This window comes from Falco rusticolus, chromosome 4, assembly GCF_015220075.1.
Source record: "Falco rusticolus isolate bFalRus1 chromosome 4, bFalRus1.pri, whole genome shotgun sequence".
Classification (NCBI taxonomy): Eukaryota; Metazoa; Chordata; class Aves; order Falconiformes; family Falconidae; genus Falco; species Falco rusticolus.
The window spans coordinates 91,874,676-91,899,226 of record NC_051190.1 but is presented as its reverse complement, the minus strand read 5'-3'; the positions used below and the strand labels follow the sequence as shown (position 1 = coordinate 91,899,226).

The 24,551-nt window shown below is 43.0% G+C and overlaps 1 protein-coding gene across 1 annotated transcript; it reads right to left on the bottom strand.

The window, feature by feature from the left end:
- Positions 1–1,467: 1,467 nt before the first annotated feature.
- LOC119147179 (immunoglobulin lambda-1 light chain) lies at positions 1,468–23,255 on the bottom strand. Its single transcript, XM_037385827.1, has 6 exons — positions 22,941–23,255; positions 22,516–22,825; positions 12,428–12,477; positions 4,896–5,189; positions 3,387–3,458; positions 1,468–2,584 (listed from the first exon to the last, which is right to left on the bottom strand). The coding sequence occupies exons 1-6, from the start codon at positions 22,981–22,983 to the stop codon at positions 2,451–2,453; spliced, it is 903 nt and encodes a 300-aa protein (XP_037241724.1). The 5' UTR covers positions 22,984–23,255; the 3' UTR covers positions 1,468–2,450.
- Positions 23,256–24,551: the final 1,296 nt, after the last annotated feature.

Below are 24,551 nucleotides of genomic sequence, written 5' to 3'. Positions count from 1 at the left end.
TCACTGGAAATGAGTTGTGACAAGACATATTACTTGAGAAGACATGTCTTTCAAGTGTTGACAAAGTCCTGACAACAGAACTTTACACTTAATAGATAACAATCAAACTCTGACTTGCACTCCTGATAAATAAAACTGCAAGTCCTGCAGACATCCTGCAGCACCCATGTTTTTGAGTAGCAATAGCCCCTACATGTACATATCACAAGCATGCAGTTAGACCAATACGCGTAGTCAACAGCGAATTTCACTGTGTTATTTGCATGTAACTTAGGCATGTGGTTTTTATCACTTTATATTTGCATTAGAAGGAAATGGCTTAGAAGTATACTGTGGTAAAAGGCAGGACGGCTGTGGTCTAACTGTCCTCAGCTTATCACCCCTTCTCATCACAGCCTACCTCCTCTGAACCAGTTGTGACTGGTTCAGTTTACAGGGTTTTTCCACTAAATAACCAAACCTTCCCGCAAACAAACATCCCAGCACCCAGAAGCCTTAAAAATCCACTCGTCCTCTACTTTGGGCTAAATAAATAAGAATTAAAAACTTTGTATGAGCAGTATATGTCTGTATAAAACTTGAGGGACACGTGAGCTGTTGCAGAGGTAAAACCTGCAGCCATGTACTTGAGAAACCCCAGAAACTGTGAGGCAGTAGCCATGTTCAGCAGGGTTCTGGGTTGCAGGCAGGCAGTGGGGTTTGTGCAAAAAGCTTTAAAAGCTGTGTTTCCCCTCTGTTTTCCTGCGCTGCATGGACAGCATCTTTCAGTTTCACGTATGAGACACGACAAGTGGATTTGGGGATCATTTTAGTGAAAGAGATCTTGGCTTCTTAATGCAACCAAGTGTTTCTCTAGCAGGGATAAAGGCAGGGGAGACCGGGACAGTAGTATCAACGATTCTACTAAAATCTACAGTAACTGCATTCCAAAAATACCTTTGTATCTGTTTGATTTCACTTTTATTGGAACTGATCCTTAACAAAAAATAGCATGGGCTATCAGCTGTTTCTCAGAGTTTGGCTGAACACTAGACATTACATCTTTCTTCACATCGAAGAGCAGCATGACATTGAAGGCAGCAATTAGTTGCATTGGCTTCAATATGCAGATTGTAAAATAGCTTGTAAGATCTGCTGTTAGTAAAGTTGCTGTGGTTGTCAGAGCTGAGCATGACTATGTTCTCCTTCCCTTGCAATGGCGTGAGCCTTAGAAGGCAGCCCTGTAGTAATGGCACTGCATTTTCCCCGACTGGGCTTAGTTCTTCAACAGAAAAGATGTAACAAGCTAGCTCCTATGTTCCGTGCAAAAGTGTTCCTGTTTAATACATTGACAAGCAGAAAACTGACAATTTTAAGGATCTTTGGTTTCCTGAGGAATTTATAGGAACAGAGGAATGAGTCAGGCTTTCTAGCCATCTTAGTACATCTCGGTGGGAATGCTGGAGAAAAACACTGGCCTCACAAATGCACCTGGAGGAAAGCTTTTATTGCCCTCTACATCGTCACAGGTACAGTGAGCATAAATGCTGCAGGCACTTATTTCCATTCTTACGGCAGTGTTTTGCCCCAGACTGAGCAAATGCTTTACCCCAATAAGTCTACTACCAACTTTTTCACAGAAACCTGAAAGGAACTGATTTCTTGAACTTGGAGATAAAAGAGTTCGGAGTCCCAAACCTGAGAACTTTTTGTATGTTGTGAAAACACTTTCTCTGTCAAATTGCCAGATTTAAGGTTTTGCTCAGCTTAAAAAGGTATCTCTAAACAAGATGATGTTCGTGATCATTACAGTTATTTTCTTTCCTCACAACGTGCAGGTTTTCAGTCTGTGTCACAGTGCTGGTGGGGGGGCCTGCTGGATTTCTTCCATTTCTGTACGTGTGAACTTGAGAGTTTTTATGTGTGTCTCAATTCTTATTTCAAAAATATTACATTCACTTTTAAAATTGTGTTTAATTGACTGTTACAGCACACATCACTCCAGAATATTTAAATCCTGATTTGGTGAATACATGAGAGTTGCAATAAATCATTGAAAGTAAAAATGAACAAATACCTGTGCATTTACAGCACAGGAATGCTCCTAATTAAGCCTTAAGCGCAGTGACAAAATGCATCTGTGCTTTATATGTCAAAAGCCCCATTACACCTCTAAACTTCTGCATGCGTAACTACTTTTAACATGAACACCTTCCTCATTTTGCAATATAGACTTTGGATTAAAATCCAAGGTATGTAGCCCTACTCCTTTTGCCCACCTCAGTTCAATACTCAGAAAAATTATGAAAACCAGACTGATATAAAAACACTAGCAGTAAAGCAAAACAAGCCCTATGCACTAATGCCAGCAAACTATTTTGGTATTTTTTTTGTTGTTGTTACACCTAACACTGAAAGCAGGAGAGTCTGTATGGATAAGTATATAGCAAAGCAAATTGAAGATGGACCATTTATGCTTTCTTTCCTTGTTGCTTGGTTGGAGCCCACATTCTGTACATGAAGAGGAGGACGATGATGTAGTACATGGAGCTTTTCAGTAGAAGGGCGATGTATACTAAATACGCTGTCCTGTGGAACAAGTGATCTGGAACAAACATAAGACAAAAAAGTCTGGTTTGATGTCAATACTGTACACCCTCCTAAATGACAGGTAGAACTGGGACTGTGTAGTCTGTTTACTGCTGCAATTGCATTAATTCCAGTAGACAGTGGGTAAATACATATGATATCTGACTGTCCCTTGTTTCTTTTTTTTATAAAAACAATATATATAAATTTATATAAACCCACTGTTTATTAGCAGTGGGTTTGCACTGCTAATAAGCTCTAGACCAAGTGGATTTCTGCCTCCATGCCACTGGCTTGTTATTCTCTGCAAAGGCAAGAACATAATTGTAGCACTTCCAGCACGGATTACTGGTAGCACCATGTTTACCTGAATCCTTTTGTGAGGGATTTTTTGAGCATAAGTGCTCATGATCCTTCCTAAATCCCTCTTCAAGCTAAAAGAAAATTTCTTTGTCCTAAGTGCTGGGCAATTGCTAGGCTGATGGAGCATCAGCTAAAGCATATAGCATTTAACTACTTCAAATCTTTCTAAAAGTGATGCTTAATGTGGGCTAATAATCTAGTAGCTGAACAGCTTCTGTAGCATCCTAATAAAGCTCCTAATAATGCTACCTAATAAAGGTAGGAGAGGCCCTTGTAATCCACAACAGAAGTGAATTCAGAGTAGCACTGAAGCATTTTTAAATTACAGACTCCAGACTTAAAAGATTTCCTGTACGCTATTTAGATAATTTTCATGATGTTCTGAGCATATGTAGCAATCTCTAACTCCTGCATGATGTGCCTCGCTTTCCCACGTTTTAATACTTTTCAATTACCTCTATTAAAAACAGTGCCGTTTCCAGGATGTGTGCTGCAGTCCTCGTCCTGAAGTGCATTTTTTTTAGAATCTAATGGGAAAAGATTGCCTCAGTTAGGCTTTTCTTTAATTTTAACAAACATGAATTTAGAAATGGGGGGGGGGAGGGGGGGGGCGGGGAGAGGCAGTACAGCAACAGTGAAATGGAAAGTTAGTATTAAACAACAAAACCAAGATGTTTAAGATCTGTCTGCAGAGCAGAGAATACAAGTAGGATTCATTTGCAGAGAGAATTTGAAGTGGGGAAATGCTTATAGAGAAGTGACTGGGTATTTGTTGCCCGAAGTGGGAGGTTTGCCTTTGCCCTTTCAGGAATGTGTCTATTAGGCTGTTACATGGCAGAGTCGCTTTTATTTGGAGTTGCAATTAATTTGACCACCTGATCTTGTCACTGAGGTAGCTGGAGTCTGCCTTCATAATGTACTGTTATTGAAAAGGCAGAATAATTTACATTGGAAGGGACCCCAGTTAGTCTGTTACTTGAATGGTTGCTCAACACTAAAGAGTAATCTTGAAGAGAGTATGATCTAAGGTTCCCTGTTGGGAATGTGATATTTTGGTGGTGGTGGTTCTCTAAAATAAACACTTGTTCTGCTTCAAGCAGCAAATTTGTGTTTGTTCTTGGTTACACTGTTTGCATGCATTAATACATAGGCTTAAAGGCATTGGTACTACATCCCTAAATGCATCCTCCACCTAATTAAACTTAAAGCATATTTATGTCAGAATATACTTTGAAGGTTGAAATGTAATGGTTATTTTGTGGCCATGCTGTCACTTACTGGAGTTACATTAATTTATAGTAAGTTGAACAGAGGTAGGTGCTCAGAAAAGATTAATTTAAACCAATATAGGCAGCTTTTCTTAAAGATTTTACTGTGATTTAAACAATTTTCATTGATGATTGGTTACTTTTTCTTTAAAATTGCACTGTTTTTCAGATTTTGCTTTGCATAATCAATCTTTCCACAATTAAATGATATGTCTTATTTTCATACATAGTTATTGCCTTACTATTGCTGACTATGGTTAAGTAATATATTTAAACTTTGCTCTACATCCCCAGCAACCTCATTTTTAAATCATTAGGGTTTTTTTTTTTTATCGCTATGACTAATATCGGGGGGTATCAGGGGGACTTAGACCTGTAAGCCATGGGTAACAGAGAGGTAATACCGTTTTCAGAAACTTCTGTAGACTAGAAAGTAACCAATGCGGCTCAGTGCAGACCTTGTGGAGCTATGCTAGCTAACCCCCGATGATGATCAAGAACTGCTCTTTTCCTATTACAAAGGGGTGTTCGTCTTTCCTGGGAAAAATGTGATAGTTTTTTAGCTACTGTTGTGCCAAGGAGCACAGGTGGTTTCATGAAGAGTAATAGAAAGCATTATTTCTATAATTTTGTTGCAAAGAGAAAGTGACATCTATAATTGCACACAGGATGAAATTTTTAACATGTAGTATATACCTCGTGTCATCAGTGAATGCTGTTGGCTTTCGTGTTCGTATTTGCAGTAATAGTTCTTGTGTTTGTTCTCCGCTGGTACAGTTAACCAGCTGCCGACTGAGTATTCATCCCCTTCTGCGGGCTTCCAAGTGTCTCCTTTTACTACATTGTCTGTTATCTCCTTATTTTCTTCATCGGTCCATGTCACCCGAATAACTTCTGGGTAGAATTTCTCAATAAGGCAAACATATGTTATCTGATTTTCATGGGTCTTCTGCAGGATTTCAGAGTTTTCTGGTGGGGAACTTCCTTTGTCTGGATTGGTTATTGGAAGAAAAAAAATTAACAAAAAGTGTTGGAAGATCAGTAGCACAGAGCAAATAAATACACAGCCACAAAATACGAATTTTAAGAGAAACAACCTAAATGTCTTATTAATAAATGTTTTAGCTCTCTAATTTGTTATGGAATACTTGGCATGGGAATAGAATTGTTTCATGTATGGAAGGAATTTTAGGTAATGGGATGGATGAGTTACAGCTGTTTCTGTCCTTGAAGTAAAAAAGTTTTTGGCAAGCTGGATGCACCTGGCATTCAAACACACTTTGTATTAAAGCCCAGATGGCAAGTTTTACTTTTCAGTCAAACCCAGTTACAATACTATTTAGAATACCTGGAAATAGAAAATATTACTTTCAACCTTACTTTTAAAAATGTTGTTCTGTAGAGAACTAAAACGAATAGAAGCTTTTATGAATATGGTACAGAAAATCGAGCTCAAAATCAGAAGGTAAGGCTCAATTCAAATATTCTAAACTCATTTTTGTTTAGATAATATAGTCTTCTAGAGTCTGAAGAAGGTTTGATCTAAGCTTTGATCCTGTACCATGTGCATGGGGAAACATTATCTAAGTCCTAAATTGTTTAGTGAACACTAACATCTAGACTGCTTCATTCTTGCTTCTTGTCAAGCAGCACATCTGATAGAGGAAGACTAGAGTAGACTAGGTCTGCTCTGTAATGCTAGAGTAGATTAAAAAGTATCTCACAAAAGATTTTTTGAGTATTTAATTAGAAAAATAAATTTAACTTTGCTTAATTAAAACCTTAGAAACCTACTCAAAATGTTTTAAAGGTTATTTTTTAGAAATGTTAAGAACCTGAAGTATTGCTGAAAATATTAATAATCTCCCTTGAAACGGAGATAGAAAACTTGAGGCAACTATGTGAAAGCCTATATCCCAGAGCCTTCCAAGCAGCGCTGCTGTCAGAGCGCATATTTGTCTGCACAAGTCTTTGGCGATTACTAAGTAGTCGTAGTAGTTCCTGAAAGAGCTTTGTTCATTTCTTTGGTAAGAGGAATTCAATATTGCTGTATACTGGTTATGCAAAAACAACTGCATGAAGATTTTGTCTGTAGTTTGTTAAAGGTAGACCACCTACCTTCCAAATCTTTGCAGTTTTATGCCCCCAGTATAACTCCCCACTGCTAATTAATGAACATCTGCTTTATTTAAATAATTTTTTTAAGCTGACATTAATTTTGTGATTTTTTGCGTAGAGGAAAAAATGCAACAAATGTTAAATATCAAAACAAACCAGAACTGTTGTTGTTGAGGGCATTGATTGAGCTACCATATTTCCTCTAGATATTTTTTCCTAGAAAAAAATATTTTTTTCTGGGATGCTGACTATTTTTGACCACCCAATTTAAAAATACATGCACGCTAGACCGCTATTTAACTGAATTAATGAAAGGCTATGACTGAACGGTCATGACTTCTCTCAAGCCTAGTCGGGGGGCTTCTGCTCATTTTGGTCCTAATCCTCTGCATGTTGAGGTCACTGTTACCCACTTAAATGGGTGTGGGATCAGGACTGTTCACTACCCAGGATTTCCCCCTGCATTTTAATCATCTGATTATTTATTGTCTGCCTGCAGATAACCGGTGCTGCAGTGCATCCAGGAGAGCTCAGTTACTCTTGGCTGGAATAAGTCAGCTTTGTTAAGACAAATCCATGGGGAAGGATCTTCCCCTTGACCAGACAGAGAGATGCAGAGGTTCAGCCGTGGTTTAGGTGACTTGTTGGCACTCACAATGTTTTCCTGTGTAGCACCTCTGTTCCCCCTGCTCTGAGCCCAACGGGCGATCTACAGCCGCATTCCTGGATTACCCTGAACCTGCTGCTCTTGGCAGTACGCTTTGCACAAGGCAGTGACCTGGTGTGCCCCTGAGTATCCAAAGTAAGTTACATTTCAGCAATTTATGGTTTATGTGAAGTCCTATAGTTCATCCTGACCTCTTTTATGCAAGCACTTGGGTGCTAAAGAAATTAATTCTGCTACGGCAACGTCGACATCACTTTTCTGTATTATACTTTTAAATCTCTATTTTAACCTGCATTATAATTTTAAAGTAGCATATCACATTCCCTTTCATCTAGATGCTGGATTATCAGAATAATAAAATAATATTTTCATAGATATTAAAAAACTTACCAGAAACAATAAGCTTTGTGCCAGTTCCAAAGATTATGTTAGAATAGCACTGTATACAAGTCCTTTGTAAAAGCCCATCTGGCCTCAATGTTCATAAAACCTCCTCCTGCGTCCCAGCCTAGCCTCATTTTCCTATTAGAAATGCAGCTGTTTCTTTTGACACTGATTTCTATGATTAAAACTTCCTTTACAAAAAGGCGTATGCATGAACCTGTGTTTGCTCATGCAAGGGATTTCACTTACGTTCGTCTTTGAGGTTTAAATAAATAAGCTTGCATGTACGCAGAATCTCAGAATTTGAAATACTGACAAAATGGGGGATGGAGCCCTAATGGGCCTTCAAAATCACAGAAATATTTAAGCAGATCCTGTGCACCTGAGATCTGTAATTTTCTAGACTGAGACTCCTTCATCATCCCCTGAGATTTCTATGGAAAACGTGAGGAACAGTAAAGGTTATCACCTTGACAACATGGTAAAGAATGTGTTTATATGTATGTTCATGTACATCTGTATATGAATATATATCCTACAACAAGAACCTAGCACTGCACCAGTTCAAGCTGATCTTCCTGGGCCACAGCTTTAGGATCTGAACATCTGCTCTATCTAAATAATTTTTTAAAAGCTGATGCTAATTTTCTGATTTTTTTTTTCTTTTTTGGGGGGGAAAAAGGCAACAGATATTTATTGTTGGCATATTTTTGAAGACATTCTGTGTATTTGCCAGGTGGAGATCTTAATAAAGACAGGAAAATGGAATCAAAAAATACTCTGGACTGCAAAGGTTGGCAATGCTGTTCCTTTAATACTAGATTTGTTTAAATGTTTGAATTAACACATCTGGAAAGGAAGAAACAAAACTAAACTGAAGCAGAAAAGCATGTTATATCTAGATAATATTTCTATATCCAAATAGCATATCTATCCATACCAGGGTTGTCATAGGTGATGTGCTTTGTGAAATGTGCTCAGTGTGAACATATGTGAATACATTTTAAATGAAAAGTGAGCTGCTTCCACAAGCTAACTGTAGGTAATCTCCATTTTTATTTGCCTCACTGGATTAAACCTTATATTATTAGGAGGAGTCCAAATCATCCAGATTTTGTCCACACAAAGAAAGCATTTTGATATTCATGGAATCATTTAGGTTGGAAAAAGACGTTTAAGATCATCAAGTCCAACTGTTAACCCAGGACTGCCAAGCCCACGGCTGAACCATGTGTCTAAGCACTGCATCTACACATTTTTTGAACACTTCCAGGAATGGTGATTTCACCACATCTCTGGGCAGCCTGCTCCAATGCATTATTATAAAAGTAGATAGTAAATTTCAGAATCCATTTCAGTTAAACATGGAATTCTGCCGTGCGTGCATAGGCAGTGCTCATGGGCAACCGTTTTTGTCTATGCTTAACTGCAAGTGAAGACTAGATACAGTTTTCAAAACTGACTTTTGTTATACAGAAGGTACTGCTTAAGACTATTTTTTTAAAGGCAGCAGAGAGATTTTAGGTGTTCATCTCCTTACAGCACTGTTTTTAAATTCCTGTGTAAATCCCTACTGCTGAATTTGAGCAACTAGATGGACAGGGTTTAAAGGTTGGTCTGGGTGAGCGGTGCAGTGTTTATGCATTGTGAGAAAACACATTAATTCAGACATGTATTTTTGTTAAAAAGCTTCCACTTTAAATGATCTGACTACTCTAGACCAATCTTCTGCATTTCATTCCCCCTAAAACAACGTAGTGATTCTTTGAAGTATTTCATACTCGTTGTTTAAAAACAAAGATGACTTAAGCATAAGGCTATCTACTTTCCAAAAGATAACCTTATGAGTTTCTTTAATTTTGGAGACTTAACATTGAAATGAAGGTGTGGACCAAATTCTGTTGTACCAGAAAATTGCTAACACTGTTACGGTTCTCTAACATTAATTTAGGGATTAACTTTGTCTTCTTTGTGCATCAGTCCTCCCAGGGATGCAGGTTTAAACTAATTTCTGAAATTATTTATTTGTTCCAGGAGAGTTGTGTGTGTTCAGAAGACCATGATGTAGCTCCTGTACCAGTGACATTGTACTCTGCAAAGCCTCATGACTAGGTTAGATGTTTCTTTTAGCTTTTCAACGCTTAATAAATTACCCTGACTAATTTTGGTAGACTAAAATTTAATTGTCTAGTTTGATATTATGCTCTTGGATTATCAAATCTAAATGGAGAGGCAGAGAGAGATGCTTCTAGCCGCTAGTTCATCCTGTCCCGTTTAGAGACTGCTACTAAGATAGAATAATTTCCACCTTGGTAATTGCCAATGTCTTTCCATTTACCATAAAATGACCCTAGATGCTTAACTTCAATGAAACACCTAAATCATACCACAATACTCACAATATGATACCAAACCAGTCTCAAATTCCAGCCTTTCTGTTACCTGAAATTTTGTAAGTCTTGAGCAGCTTTCTTTTGGTCAGAACTAATTAAAAGAGGCCAACAAGAACAAAATCAAGTTAATTACAAGTTGATGGGAGTTTGCTTTTTTGCATAGTTGACTCTTTAATTAAGATCTGGAAAAAGATTTTGCTCAAGCTCAGATCCTGATGATTCAGTTGAATTAAGGTCACTTATCTTAAGTCCTGATTTTCTCCATTTCTTTCCATTACGAGTAACTTACTGAGTTAGTGTTAGATAGCCACCTCTGAAAAGACAAGCTGTGATGAAATGCCAGCTCTTAAGCATGAGGTAACTACAGCCTTTTCTCATTCTTTTTTTCTATTAATTGGTTAGAAGCCTTGGCCACATAAAGAGAAAATCCTATATTATTAAAATTAGAGTGCTGCTTTAAAAGAATTTATTTTAAACTGTAGATACTAAAATCACGGCAACTACCTGATTAGCAAGGTAAAAATTTTCACAAAAACCAACACACTTATCCTGACATGGATGTTCCTGTTGAATTATAGTTATGATTTACTTAGTCTTTCTGACATAAATAATTAAAAACAATCTTTCCCTAATATGCTAATATAAGTTTATGTGTTTAATCAAGCTTAAAACATTTTGTAGCAATAGTTCCTCTTCCTCGTGTTCGTGTAGTTGTTTACTCTAGGATTATGGCATTTAAAGCACATTTAATGGGAAAAAGAAGATTTTTGACCTCCACTTCCCATTAAACTAAACGTCTCTCAGGAAAGGCAAAAAAAAAAAATATCAGTTATTCATATTAATGTTATTAAGGAATAAGAGCATTTGGAGGTACTAATTGATTTCTACTTGCCAAAGTTATGTGTACATGACAAAAATAATTACAGACAAGTTATTTCACATTTACTAGTTTAATTAAAAAAAGATTTTGGCAATGGCCATTGCATATTTTTCTTTGTATCTGCATTGGGAAGAGATTCTCTCTTTTTTTTTTATGCTTAATCCACAGCTGTTTAATTCCTTGCTTATTCCTTCAGTACAGCTGGAGGAAAGAACAATGGCTATGGAAACTACTACAGGCCATTTTCCACCACATTTCCAAAGAGGACTATGATCAAAAGTGGTTCAAAATAGCTCCTTCTCAGAAATGTTTGCGATTCTAAACCACTGCATTACAAATACAACAAAGCTCGTTGTAGGAATGGCAAGCTAGGGAGGAGAATCCTGCACAAGGATGGGCCCGACGGAGGCTCTCACCAGGCTCAGTGCCCTCTGGGACACTATATCACTCATCTATGTGACCACCCCAAGGGGTCATCTGTATGACCACTTATACCTTACGGTATGGAAAAAAGCATGTAACTTACCTGACACAATGACTTTTGTACCAGTGCCAAAGACCTTATGGTAGTAATCACACTGAGTAAAGCCTTTGCAGTAACAGTGCAGCTCAGTTAGCTTTATATGGGTAAATAGTATTCTTTAAAGAAAATCAGATTTGCCGTATAATCAATTTTTTGACCCTAGAAAAGTAAAAAAGGAGCAGTTGCCTAAGCTAAATTAAAAAAAAAAATGTTAAAAAATTAAAGGTGTGGAGATATTTAAGGGCATGTATGTTGTTAAGTGGACAGGATTCATCTCAACTAATTTTAGTCTTTTGAAAGTTTAAATGGACAGTGCAGACTGAGCACCATGGCTCCGTCCACTTTCTGGAGAGGGACAGCACCAGCAAAGGATCTGTTTGATCAGATACTGGCCAAGTAGTTTGCTCCTTATACACCCCCATAAATTGAGACCTAGAACTGGTGAACATGATGCTGAGATCTGAGCAGCACAAGACCCCCAGCCAATATTTTTGTTGTCAGGAACATGAAGCAAAACCCTGGATGAGTTGAGATCTAACCTCCACTAACCAGCTGCACCATTTTCAGATGGTCAAAATTAAGCAAACTGGTTTTATCTCAGGTGCTTAGCTGAGCTAAAACACAGGCAAGTATCAAAGCACCTGAAGTTTACTAGAAGCAAAATTATTTTGGTAAGTATGTCAAAATATTTTGAGTTTGGCATTCTTCCTTAGTAATAACTGACAATAATAAAGATTTTTCTGCAAAAGAAAGGAAGAGAGAGCAGCCTTTCAGCTGTGCTTATCTTCAGACAGTTCTGGGCGTATCTCAGATAACTCCTCTCATTTAGTCAGACCTAGTCCTAAGGGAAAACATATTCCTTTTCGAAGAATCTGAGTAACCCAAAGGTTTGACACTTTTTTTCCCGAATGAATCAGAATTATCACAAAGAATATGATATTTAAAGACAATAGCATCTTTCAGTTCTCTAAATGCTATCTTTGCCATATTTAAATTCGTCTTTAAAAATAAAATTGTAATAATGGGATTAGTTATAGGTCTGTGCTGCAGTAGCTGTTGTGATTCCCCCATTACATTCATAAATGCAAAACAATTATGTTTTGTTCTGCGTATGGAAGTGCTTTTTTAAGAGGAAAATCCTGTAAAGCATTCTGAAGGGTTAAAACTAGCAGGAGCTGAAATAGCAGAGCACTTCACACAGCCAGTATCTAGCTGTATTGAAAAACATTTCAGAAGTAGTTAAGTTTTACATTTTGTACTTACTTGAAACAATAAGTTTAGTTCCGCTTCCAAATACTTTGACATCAGCATCCCACGGTCTGATAATGCTTAGTAATATCCCCTGCACTGCACTTCACTTGCACGGACTACAGAAAAAGACTGTCTGCTTTAGAGGCTGTTGGTAAATCCTCCCCAGTGCAACAGCTGGATTTTTCACATTGACTAGAGTGCCATTTTGAGAAATACTTCCATTTTTATACTGAGTAAAAAGTTAAGGTTTTTAAACAGCTTTTTCTGAGAAGAAAGCAGTGCCGTGCTTATTTTATAACCATGTTCTAATCCTTTTAGCTCTGGGATTTCTCTAACAAAGATCTGTTTCCTCTGCTCTGCTAGGTTTTCTCTGAAGTAACCCCTTTTTGCTGTTCTAAGAAGAAATGTGGTCATAATATGATTCCCAGAGGAAAATAAGAAAGTTTACTCCTTATTTGTTGTTTTAAACATACAGGTAAACATTTTTTTTCCCCCGAAGTGTCCTGTCTTGTGAATTACTTTTTGTGTGAAAGTACCTTAACAGGAGTTTCATCAGACTTATATTCTGAAGCCTATATTTTAAATGCAAAGTCTAAACAGAACTTACTGATGCCCATAACTAAGTTGATGCCTTTGGTAAGTGGTTACACTGTTGTCTTTTTGGTAAAAGCAGCTGCCTTAATACACAGGCACAGTTTAATTGCAGACTTAAGCAGGGAACATTTGTGGTCAGAGGCATGGATAGCATTTTAAATTTCTCTGTAACGCTCCTCTGCTTTTTACATTTTGTCTTATATTGTCAACATGACTACAATTAATGTATTTTCTGAGCAACGTACTGTAGGCATTGCTATACGCTTTATACTGAAAGCTGCATTCATCCTATTGATTGCATAGCTTTGCCACAATTAAGAATAATACAAATGCAAAAGTAAAGTTACTTTCAATAGGGCCAGGAACTAGCAATTTATTACATTCCAGGCAATTTCCTTCCCAATCAACTTAGACTGAACCATCTCTATCAATACAAAACTTTTTGCATTTCTCACTTGCAGTTCTGAGAGTAAAATTTCAAGCAGTTCACTTTTCTTTCCCAGAACAGGAAAGAATCCATCCCAATATTTCAATTTTTACCTTACCTCATTTTTCCATTCCTCCATCCTTAATAAGTACTCAGTAATCATTCTAGAGGCAATCTCTGTATTCATGAGGTCAATATATTTGTTGCCCATCTGGGGCACCATGCACAGTTCACAGACAAAACATGATTTATCAGGCAGAAATTAATTTTCCTACAGTCTCTCATTCTTAAATATCTGAGAACCTGAATAACTGTGAAAATCGGATCAATAGCAATGGTACTTACCAGAGATAATTAGCTTCGTTCCTGTGCCAAAGTATTTGATCCAGGTGGGCCACACTAGGTTTTGACTTTACAATAACTAACGTGCTCTCTTGCTATACCATTGCTGAAGAAAATCTTGGGGGTTTTTCCCAATCAGCTCCAGGAGACTGCATGAAGGCCTGGTCTGTGGCTGCTGGGAGGATGTCTGGAATTTCAAACTTGCATCTCCTTGGTTCAGGTGATATGTAATGTCCCTCAGAGCAAATAAATCTGTTTCCTGAAGTGTTGTGTTTTTGTTAGATAACCCCTTTACTGAACGCCTAAGAAACAGGTGAAAGTTTATCTTCAATTTTAGACATACAAATAGGTCTGGGTTTGCTTAACATGTTTAACCTGCAGATTTGTGCATGTTAATAAACACACACCTTCAGGTGACTACCCTGCTCTTTCCCAAAGCTGTCTAACCCCTTTCACATGCAATTGTGACATCAAGTACTACTAGCTTGGAGTTAATCGTTAGCTGTCCTAATACAATTCCGCAGAGGGAAAGGAGGAAGAACCAGCACCATAAGCATTGCAAAGGTGTCCATGTGCTGCAGGTTGTGTATTCTGCCCCCAGTATGTGGTTGTTGTCTGATCATCCCCCGGAATCACTCCAGGCTCTGTAACAACAGCTGTTTGCATACTAGCTGATGAGAAAAGGAGGCTTTTCCTTTGTGCGTGGGTTTCTTTATGAAACAGCCCAAGATAACATCAGGGGAGTCACTGCTAGTGTCGATCAAACAGCCTGCCTGCTTAGTTTGCCATTTAAAAGAAACAGAGTACTTCTGGGATCTTGTGTGGTGTACCAACTGCAAAGCTATGTGAAGAAATTACAATCTGTGGCTAGAGAGAGAAGCTAGCCTGAGGATGAAGGTTGAAGTAGGTGTAACAAGAAATGATCTGCTCTGAAGGTTCCTGCAGGAACACTGTTATTGTACCCACAAAGCGACACAGGAGGGATGCAGGCAGAGAGCAGTGCTGAGCGGTGCTTTTCCTGATACGTCCTTAGACACATGATGGAGGAGGCCAGCAAATTTGCTGGGACTGTTGTATTATAGTCATGACAGCGAGTAACTGGGAGGTGTCATTAGAAGAAGCAAAGTGAAACACTGCATGTTGCTGACAGCTTGTCTAACTCCCCTCTGTGATCTGGGCTTGCAGGTATGAAGAGGCCAAAACTGACCTATAGCCATTTGGAGACCTAATACATATTTAAAATCGTTGTGCCACCTTTTCATCCCAACAGACTAGTATTCTTATATTTTTTTATTTATTTTTATATTTACATATATTATATATATATAATATTATATATATTACGGGACCAAACTATAATAAAGAGTTACACTTAAATGAACAAAGTGAGGAAAGTATCAGGCTACCAGAGTAAAGACAGGTATCAAGGAGAGGCTTGATAGTAGAGGAAAAAACATCTATGGATTAATTTCTCAGGCAGGAGGATCAGCATATACCTTGAGGCAGTAGATAGGAAGGATGCATAGATGCATTGCATATGAGGCATAAGTATGAATAGTTGTTCTGATCTATTGAAAGCTCTTTTCTTTGGTACTAGCTTTGGTAACTCAGTCTCCATTTTTTCAGATGCAACACCAGTGAAACACAGGCAGTAATAAGCAAGAAGATGGGGAAAAGGAATGATACAGATAGAAAAAAAGAATGAAAATGCCCACCACAGATGTTGGGAGGAATACATAAAAAATCTTCCTCTACGACCAGCTACTGTCTTGTAAGCAAAAATAACGCTCCTTTTCCTTCACTTAAAATTTTACGAATCTTCAGGCTAAAGCTCTGTATTTCAATTTTCTTTCTAAGGCCAAATATTTTGAAAAGATTTAGTACAACATACTGACCCATTTCCAGCAACAAAAATATGGAAAAGTACCCCTTTTCATTAAATAAATACTTGCGCAAGTTTGTTGCCATGCTTGAGTGAAAGGGAGGAGAAGCTGGAATGGAGAGGATGGGTTAGCTCTTGGACCTTCACCGTTCTCTTTGCACTCTGCATTTGCTCAGACAAAATCTCTGCTTTTGGTAGCTGATGCTTCCGAGGCATCAGCTGGCACCGAGCATATCCTGCTTCTCCTGCGCCTGAGGCCAGGCGGCTCATCCATACCAGGAGAAGTGAGTTGGGATCTCTTAAGTTGTTTGTGGTTGAGACGCTGAAGGAGTATTTGTCTTGGTGATCTCTGACATCCTACCACAGTGACGGTACCAGTAGGCGCAATAGTAGGTTGCAGCGTCATCTGGCGTGATATCCTTTATTGTGAGAGTACACAGTTTCTGGCTAGGAAACTTTTCAACCGTGTACCTGTATGCTTGGAAGCTGCCATCTACTACTTTTGCCCCAGCGTGGTAGAGAATCCTCTCTGGAGCATCATTTGGCTTCTGTTGGTACCAGTGTACAGCGATGTCACGAAGATCTCCATAGACACCTTTTAAGTCACAGTCCAGGCGCACACTGTCTTTAGACTTGGTGATGGATCTAGGGCTCTGCACGGGAATTTCTTGTGCAAATGCATCTAGGAAAAAAAAGGAGGAGACATGATGTCATCATCTGGAGTTGTGGGATTTGGGAAGATGCCTGTTGGCACAGCCACGGGTGCCTGTGAGGAAAGGGAGGAAAACAAGGAAGGACTCACAGGACCAAGCGGCTGCAGCCAGGAGCGCTGTCAGCAGCAGCATGCTTGCTTGTCAGGCTCTGCTGTCGCTGAGAGTCAGAGGAGAAGGAAAGCAGCGCTGGTGCAGAGTCAGCAATGCCGTGCGGCAGGAGGTGGGGTCTCCTTTGGGTGGCAGCTGGTGACACTGTGCATGAAGGCAGAGGAGCACGTCCCCTGAGCTCTCACGGGGAGATGTGAGGGTGGGGGACTCAGCGAGAAGGGGAAGGAAGGAGGAGACTGTCCCCTGCATGGGGCTTTGCTCTGTGGACAGACCATGGAGGGCTGTTGTGAAGCTGAGGCAGTGCTGCTCCCCTGTGAGACATCCCGAGGGTGTGAGCGGTGGTGAAACCATGGGGGACGCGTCTCTTTGTGGTCCGCATCAATTTTACTCTCACAGAATGGGCATAGCCATGCCACATGCTCCGCTGAGTATGAGTTCTGCTTCAGGAAGCTCTCTGACACCGTGACAGGACCACACGGGACGGTTTCTTGAGAAAGCCATCAACGTTGCCTGCAGAACTGATGGGTGCTGGAAGCCACTGTTTGTGGAGGGCAGAAGGCAACAACAAATAAGGGTGATTCACTGGACTCAGGAATCCCTTTGGAAAAATGCCGTGCGATCCTATGAACAAAGGCAGCACGAGAGAGCAGCAGTTCCTGGCTGAGCGCTCTGTCTCACACGGCTGACGAGCCCTGAGGATGCCAACAGGGTTCTGTGAAATCCCTGCGCACTTGCGTGCTGAAACTAAAGGCACAAGCCAGAAGTGTTCCTCTCTGGCTCTCCTGCAAAATGCTTGCTGTGCCCAGGGCCACAGGCTGGCTCACTGCACATCTGAAGTCCGTCTGTCAGAGTTGACGGTTTCAGCAAATCTTCCTTCCTTCGCAGCCCCCCTCTGTATCCTCTCTGCCTTCCCGTGCAATGAAAGAAGGGGATGGTTACGGGCAGCACATCACCAGCTGCGGTAGGCAAGGGACTGTAAATCTCCGGTTCAAATCAGTCCGTGTGGGATTCGGTGATGTGCCAATTAGGTATGTCCAGGGACTTACTGCTGCCGACACGTAGAGCAAAGGCGAGTACAGTGGGGGACTTTTCCTAGACATGCCAGGCAGCGGCAAGCCTGTCGTTCACATCACGAAGGTTCTTTCCTCAGCACGTTGTCTTTCTTCTTCTGCCTTCTCTTTCCTTGGGGAGAACCGTGGCTGCACTGGGAAGTCAGTGCAACGTTTGCTGCCCTCGGGGGCCACCAGACTTCTGCCGTGGCTGTGCAGGGAGCAACGAAGGCGCGGGTGAGTTTCCAATATTTGTGTGCTAATTCTTAAGGCAGCGGAGGCTTCCTCTGCCCTGGAAATAGTAGATGTGTGTTTGAAGACCAGAGTGCTGGTGATGGCCCAGGCTTTGAAGGGACGGTTGTGCAGGGGTGCAGGGTTATCTGCTCTTGCTGGGTAGCAGCACAAGGTCTGTCTGCAGCTGAGACCAGATGGAGTGAGGAGATCAAGGCAGTGGCACAGTTGCAACCGTGTGGTTCACATGCTGAGGGAGGGTTTTTGCCTTGAGGATCTTTGAGTTTCTGTCATGGTGAGTGACTCGGTATCCCAGTAGGCGCAGTAGTAGGTAGCAGCATCGTCTGGAATGACATCTTTTATTGTAAGAACACAGCGGTTCTGGCCAGAAAGCACTTCAACCATGTACCTGTGTGCTTGAAATCCACTTTCAGTGTGAGCTTTCCCTCCTGAAAAGTATAGAAACCTCTCTGGAGCTTTACCCTCCTTCTGTTGATACCAGTGTATGACGGTGCCATCAAAACTTGCCCCTAATATCTGAATTTCACATGTCATTCGTATACTCTTTCGAAACTTGGTGATGGATCTAGGGGTCTGCACAGGATTTTTTTGTGCAAATGCATCTAGGAAAAAAAAGGAGGAGACATGATGTCATCATCTGGAGTTGTGGGATTTGGGAAGATGCCTGTTGGCACGGCCATGGGTGCCTGTGAGGAAGGGTAGGAAAATCAGGAAGGACTCACAGGACCAAGCGGCTGCAGCCAGGAGCGCTGTCAGCAGCAGCATGCTTGCTTGTCAGGCTCTGCTGTCGCTGAGAGTCAGAGGAGAGTGAAAGGGAGCCCAGGTGGGGACAGCGCTGTGTGGGAGGAGGAGGTGACTCCTTGGGCGGTCTTCAGCCAGGGGTCTTCTGCGCACATGCAGATGGGGCACAGTTGCAGAAAAGCCTCTCCAGGCTGGCGAGCGCTACGGTCGGTAAGGCGGCTGCGGTCCTGTCTGCCTTTCAGGTAACGAGGGGAAGGACGGTTCAATGCCGGAGTGTGGCCCCATCTCTCCAACTCGAGGCAGAGCCCCAGAAAGGGCTGCAAGCACGAGCAGCTCCAGCTGTGTAGCGGGGTGCGAAGGTTTCAGCTGGAGGCCACCCTGGTATCGGAGGGTGCGTGCCCTCGCACGGAGGGCTGAGGGGAGCTGTGCAGTGTCCGAGCGGGTGGGAGACTTTCCCCCGTATCACTGGGGACCTCCTTTGGTGTGCAGCACAGTCCCCTGGCTGTGACATGCCCGAGTGCCGGGGGTGCCCCGTACTGGTGCTGCCCTTCACCGAAGCAGCTGGGTCCATCAGCCCGCAGCACCCGGGGCAGCTGCACCGCGGGGACGCGCCTCCACTTTGGGTTGGAGTGCGGGAGGAAAGCTACAGCTGCAGGCTCCTGGTTTCAGAGCTCAGTTGAGATGCCAAGGTTTCTTGGAAAGGAGGGCTGGAAAGGAAACGCGCGCCCTGGGAGGGCTGCTGTCAGCAGCTGTGGCAGAGGGGCATCTCCAGAAGCGGGGTGGGTGCGCTCTCTGCTCAAATCAATGTTCACAGTCTGTGGAACTGTAAAACCACCACCATGGATGTATTTGTGCTCATTTTGAAGGTCCAGGTGCATTAGGGGAGTATCTCACTGGACACTGAGCATGTTACTTTCTGTCCTAACTCCTTGGAGTTAGGAGGCACAGAACCATTCCAGTTTTCTGACTTTGCTGTCAGGCAAATGCCAGCTTCCCTAGAACCAGTCATAGATCGTAGCACCTGTTTGTAGGACTCAGTGTAGGTAATCCAAAGGGCTTGAGAGTCTGTGCTTGCAAGGGGTGTAGCTTGTGGCTGATGTTTTCCATTCTGTCCTGGACGCAGGCGAGAACCTGTGACAATAAAGATCAGGGTTTCTGGGCTGTCGTAGGAACTTGTGATGACTGAAATGCAAAGGAAGAGAAAAGAAAAAGATGAAGGAGGCTGTGCGAGATCACCTGGTCTTCTTGCCTTCTGTTATATTCATATCGTTTTTTTCCAAGAGAAGGACTGAGGGGTTGGAGATACGTTTCCATGCTCCAAGGATTCATATAGAGAAGGGAAATTCACAGCTGGCATCTATTCACACACACGGGCAGGGCATGTTGACTGTCAGGTGAGTGCTTTCAGTACGATTAAGCCTTCCTTTTAAGAGCAATGTTTCATCATATATTTACTCTCAAGTGACTGGGACTCTCCAGTTTCTGGATGTTACAGGTGCGTGTGAGCACTGAAATGAGATGATGGTTGTTAAGATCCTGTGTCTCACAGCTGTCATGAGATAGTGTTGTTTTTCCTATCGTGCTGCAGAAAATCATGGGGGGGGGTGGGGTGGGGGTGGTGCAATAGGGAAGCATCGGAACTTTTAGCAGAGTTCAGAGCGCAAAGCATCTTTTTGTAGGGCTTATCTCTGCCCAGTTAACACTGTGAGGCTCTGATAAAACCAATATGTACAGTAGTAAGTGCCAGAATCCCTCGGGGTTAAATTATCTATTGTGAGATAATAGAGGGGCTCAGTAGAATGCTTCTGAGCTTGGAATCTCCTTCTATCGCTATTGTCATCAAAAGTAGCTGTCTGTCTCCACATGTAAAGTATCCTCTTTGGCGGCTTTCCAGGAAGGTGCTGGTACCAGTGCACGACATGTTCGTTGCTCAGTCGGCAATACATGCTGGCAGAGCTGCCCGTCACCTTCCCCTGCAGCACTGGGGTTTGCACTGGCACTGCCTGTGCATCTCCACCTGGGAGGGGAAGCAGAGAAATCGGGTGAAGGGAGGAAACGGATGAAGTTTGGAGCCTGGGTTGTGTCCTCCACCCAGGGAAAGGAGAGGGGAGAGGAAAGAAGGGCTTACAGGACCAAAATGAAGTTGCAAGAAGGACTGGGAGCAGGAGCGTGCTGCCCATGTGCGTGAAGCCTGGAAATGGAGACAGAAATGTTATGGAGCCCTTCAGGTGGAGAAAGCCTCAAACGTCTGGGAGGAGGAAATGACTCATTCGGCACATCAGAGGCCATCCTTCAACTCACTGCCAGGGAGGGCGTTACATTTACTGACAAGCTAAACCACAGCAGTAACAGTGTAGAAAGGACATAAAGTACTCAGTCTGAAATTACACTTCTTCATCTATCTGTCTATCTGCTGTGTTCCTCTCAGACTGCTGAGCTCACACGTGAGAAGTCAAACTGTTCAATCCATCCTTTCCCAAGGATGCTGTCCTCTCCTCAGGCACCAGCTGTCCCAGAATCACGCTTCACCAGCCCTTCCTGAAATAAAGTGCCGGCTTTGGTAGCAGACCTTGGGTTATTCATCGTGAACTATCATCTCTTCATCTTACCTGAAGCATCTCCAAGCCGTCTGCTCAGACTTCCCCACCTACCCCAGACACGGTGAGGTGAAGCCGGGTTGGAGCAAGCGTGACTCCCAACCAGCTGTTTTACTGCTGCCTGCTTTTTCTTGTACTTTCTGTCATTTCAGAGCCCTGAAAAGGTGCCCTGCCAAGCCTCCACAGCAAATGGTCCCTTGGGCAGCAGCCACCACACTCCAATGCTCTTCCCTGAGAGAGAGATTTCTCATTTTGTGGCCCAAGAGAAAGACTTCACTCTGGATCTCTTTTTGGTCTTTGTCAGCAGCAGCGTACCCAACTAACTGTCCTCTCACCACCGGCACAGAAAGCTGATATTCTGCTGTCCTTGCGACAGATACACCCCTTGGTGTCAGGTCCTGCAGTGTAGGCATAGCTACAGAGAACAAACCTGACCCAGACTGTGAGCAGGCAGCTCCCGAGATGGAGACTTTGTCCTGATTATGTCCACTTAAGTGTAAAAGCCAGCAAGGAAGGTGTCTTCCAAGGCCAAACTAGAGCTGCAAGAAGAACCTGCAGCAATGATGTTTTCAGACAAGACGCCGGGGCCTGCAGGCACTTAGGTAATGAACGTGGAGGAGGAAAGGACTGTCCTGAGGGGGTGTGTGATGCACTCGCATTGCGTGAAACACTCACGGGGGCACAGGGTTGTGAGTGGCGTTGCCACATAAGTGAACTCTGACTGCGGCTCTGCTGCCAGCTGTCTGGCTGAGCGCTGCTGTCTCACCATGTCCATGCTTTCCCTGCTTTAGCCTGCAGCTTCCTCCTGTAAGCGGTCTTCACAACCTTGTCTTGGGACCGTCTTTCCAGGAGTTGCCCAGTGCAAGAGATCCTTGCCTCTAAGAAGGAGTCCTCAGGGTTAACAGTGTTAAAAGCAGTCATTGTCATCACAGCCATCAAGATGGGAGTGACCAGTGGTGAGTGTCACCAGTATCCTCATCATGACCTGGATCTGAAGTCTGCCAGGCTGGATCTTCAGAGCAAATATTCCCTGCCGATGCTCCCTCCCTCCAAAGCCAGCGGTTCTTTTTGCTGGCTCAGACTACTTGGGAAAGCGTCTGTGCTATTCAAGGACGAGTCTGTGCTACTCTATAATTCGGGCATCAAAGCATCACCCACAGGAGTGCTCCTTTTCCCCAGCACAGCGCATTCTGCCAGCTGAGCTGCAGGACGCTGCATTTTGCTGCTTTTCTGTGTGTCTGTTACTTATGCTTGCATACTCAGCGTAAACCTGTTGGGATGTTTTAGAGGCAGGAGGGTGCGGTGGTGGTTCCCCGCATTTGAGAGAAAGCCGGCCGCTCAGGGTACAGGCAGCTTTCTGCACAGGCTGCCTGTGGTCTGCTAGTTCTGTGGTACCACCAGTAGGCACAGTAGTAGGTACCTTCATCGCTGGAGCTGATGTCATTGATTGAGAAAGCACAGATGTTTGTCCCTTTCTTCAGGGCAGAATACTTGTTCCTGTAGGAGTTATCATCATAAGAAGCTTGTCCTGTTCCGATATACAGAATCCGTTCGGGAGCTTTGGAAGGTCTGTGTCGGTACCAATGGATAAACGCAGTCTGGAAGTCAGCTATGCCCTCAGCTGCACACTCAATCCATGCAGTTTCAGCCAGCCCTCTGCTAACAGATACGTGGCTCTGCCTCAGAAGCACTTGCTCTTGTCCATCTAGAAAGAGGGAAAGAAACCACAACAAACGTTCTTAGCCTGCTACTCATTCTCACACGGAAGTAGGGGATGCCTCCTGCTGCTTCCCCGTGCCAGGGTGACATGGGGAACTTACCAGACCAGGCTGCAGCCAGGAGCAGGAGCAGGAGCAGCAGCATCCCGAGGGCTGTTGCTGGCGTCTGCCTCTGGGAGGAAGGAGACAGCTGTCCCGCAGGGACAGTGGGCTGCGGCTGAAGGAAGGAAATGACTCACTTGGGCATCACCCCAAGAGGCTGCCCTGGCAGCAGGCGGGTGACATTGAGATACAGCAGCATGACTGAACCCCGCTAAATGTTAACGGTCAGATTATAGCTTTTGCACCAGCGCCTCAAACTCACCTTCCCGCTCTTATGCGCATACAAATACAGTTGCTTTAACTCATTTAACATGTAATTTTGTGGTCTGAAGCAGATTTTACCACTGCTGGCAGACTTAGTTGAAAGCTGCTAAACAATGCCTGGGGTCAGGTGTTGTTGCTCGGTTGCACCGCCAATAAATCAAACAAACAAACAAACAAACGAAAGAACTTGGAGCTTAAAGAACGGGAGGGGTCTTTAATTGCTGCTCATCACACAGGTCGAACTCCAAAGTTAGGGGAAACACAGAGCAGCCACTTGGGAGCTCAGGAGCAGTATTGCTGTGCAAGTGAGATGCTGCCCCCCAGAGTGGTATCTCCTAATGCCAGGTATTATGCAAAGCCACACAAAAGCTTTACAGCCCTCCTAGGCTTAGTTTAAAATGAAGATGATTAGGGCAAGCAAAATGAGGAAATTATTCCATGTAGTTTAAAGTCATTCTTCACAGGCAAGGTTGCTGCTGGTTCCCTCCAAAAGAAAACAAAACCACATCCCCTTTCTTTCTTGTCATAAGGTTATCTTTCTTCTGATGTCAGCCAGTTATTTCTTTTTCCACAGACTATCACATAGATCCGGGAACTGCTGCCCTACGGTTGTGGCTGTGACAGGAATTCGATCTTCCACTCTTCTGTGAAATGCAGCCGCTACCCCAGTGCTCACCATGCTCTGGAGACCCCGTATTGGAGACCGGTCCCAATGGGTCCGCGGGGATCAGAGCCCAGTGCTCCTCTGACTTCACCTGCCGGCTGTTTGGCCACAAACAGAACAGGGGTGAGATAAACCCTAACGTCTGTCCTTTTGCAAAACAGAAATACATATCTGTGCGTTGTGTCGTTGCTGGTTTTTTGCAGGCTCACTGCCGTGTTGGCTGAGCAGCCCCGCTGGAGGCGATGAAGAGACTGGCGTTTGCACCTAAATGAAGGTTTGGTTGGCTCCAAACGGAAAACAAAGAGAAAACAAACCCAAGTTCTCTGCCAGCAGGGAAGGACAAGAAAGATGGGTATGTTTACCCGGGACCTGCAGTCCTGAGCAGCGCTTCCCGTTCTTTTCACTTCTATCTTTCCGTTCTGCCACAGAAATGACGTAAGCGGGGCTTTATTCCAGAGATGTAGCTGGAAGCGGGGTGGGAATGGAAAGGCTTTTCCCTCTTCTAGCTAGCCCACCCTGCCGTCCTGTAAACCCACCCTGAGGCAAGTGAGCTGAAGCTATGAAAAGGCCCTTTCTGTCGGTGAAGTGCTGGCGCAGGCCGTGGCGCCTCTGCAAAATGCCCGCTGGCCCAGCAGCGCTGCGGTGCCCGCCTGCCCGCACGGCGTGCCTGCCCCAAGGCCTGG

Excerpts from the sequence above, each read along its gene's own strand:
- LOC119147179 (XM_037385827.1), bottom strand. The coding sequence starts at position 22,983 with ATGCTGCTGCTCCTGCTCCTGCTCCTGGCTGCAGCCTGGTCTG. Across the intron at positions 12,478-22,515 it reads TACTACTGTGCCTACTGGTG|GGATGCTGATGTCAAAGTAT; the intron begins GTACCACAGAAC and ends TATCAGACCGTG. Across the intron at positions 5,190-12,427 it reads AACTAAACTTATTGTTTCAA|ACAAAGGAAGTTCCCCACCA; the intron begins GTAAGTACAAAA and ends TAACCAATCCAG.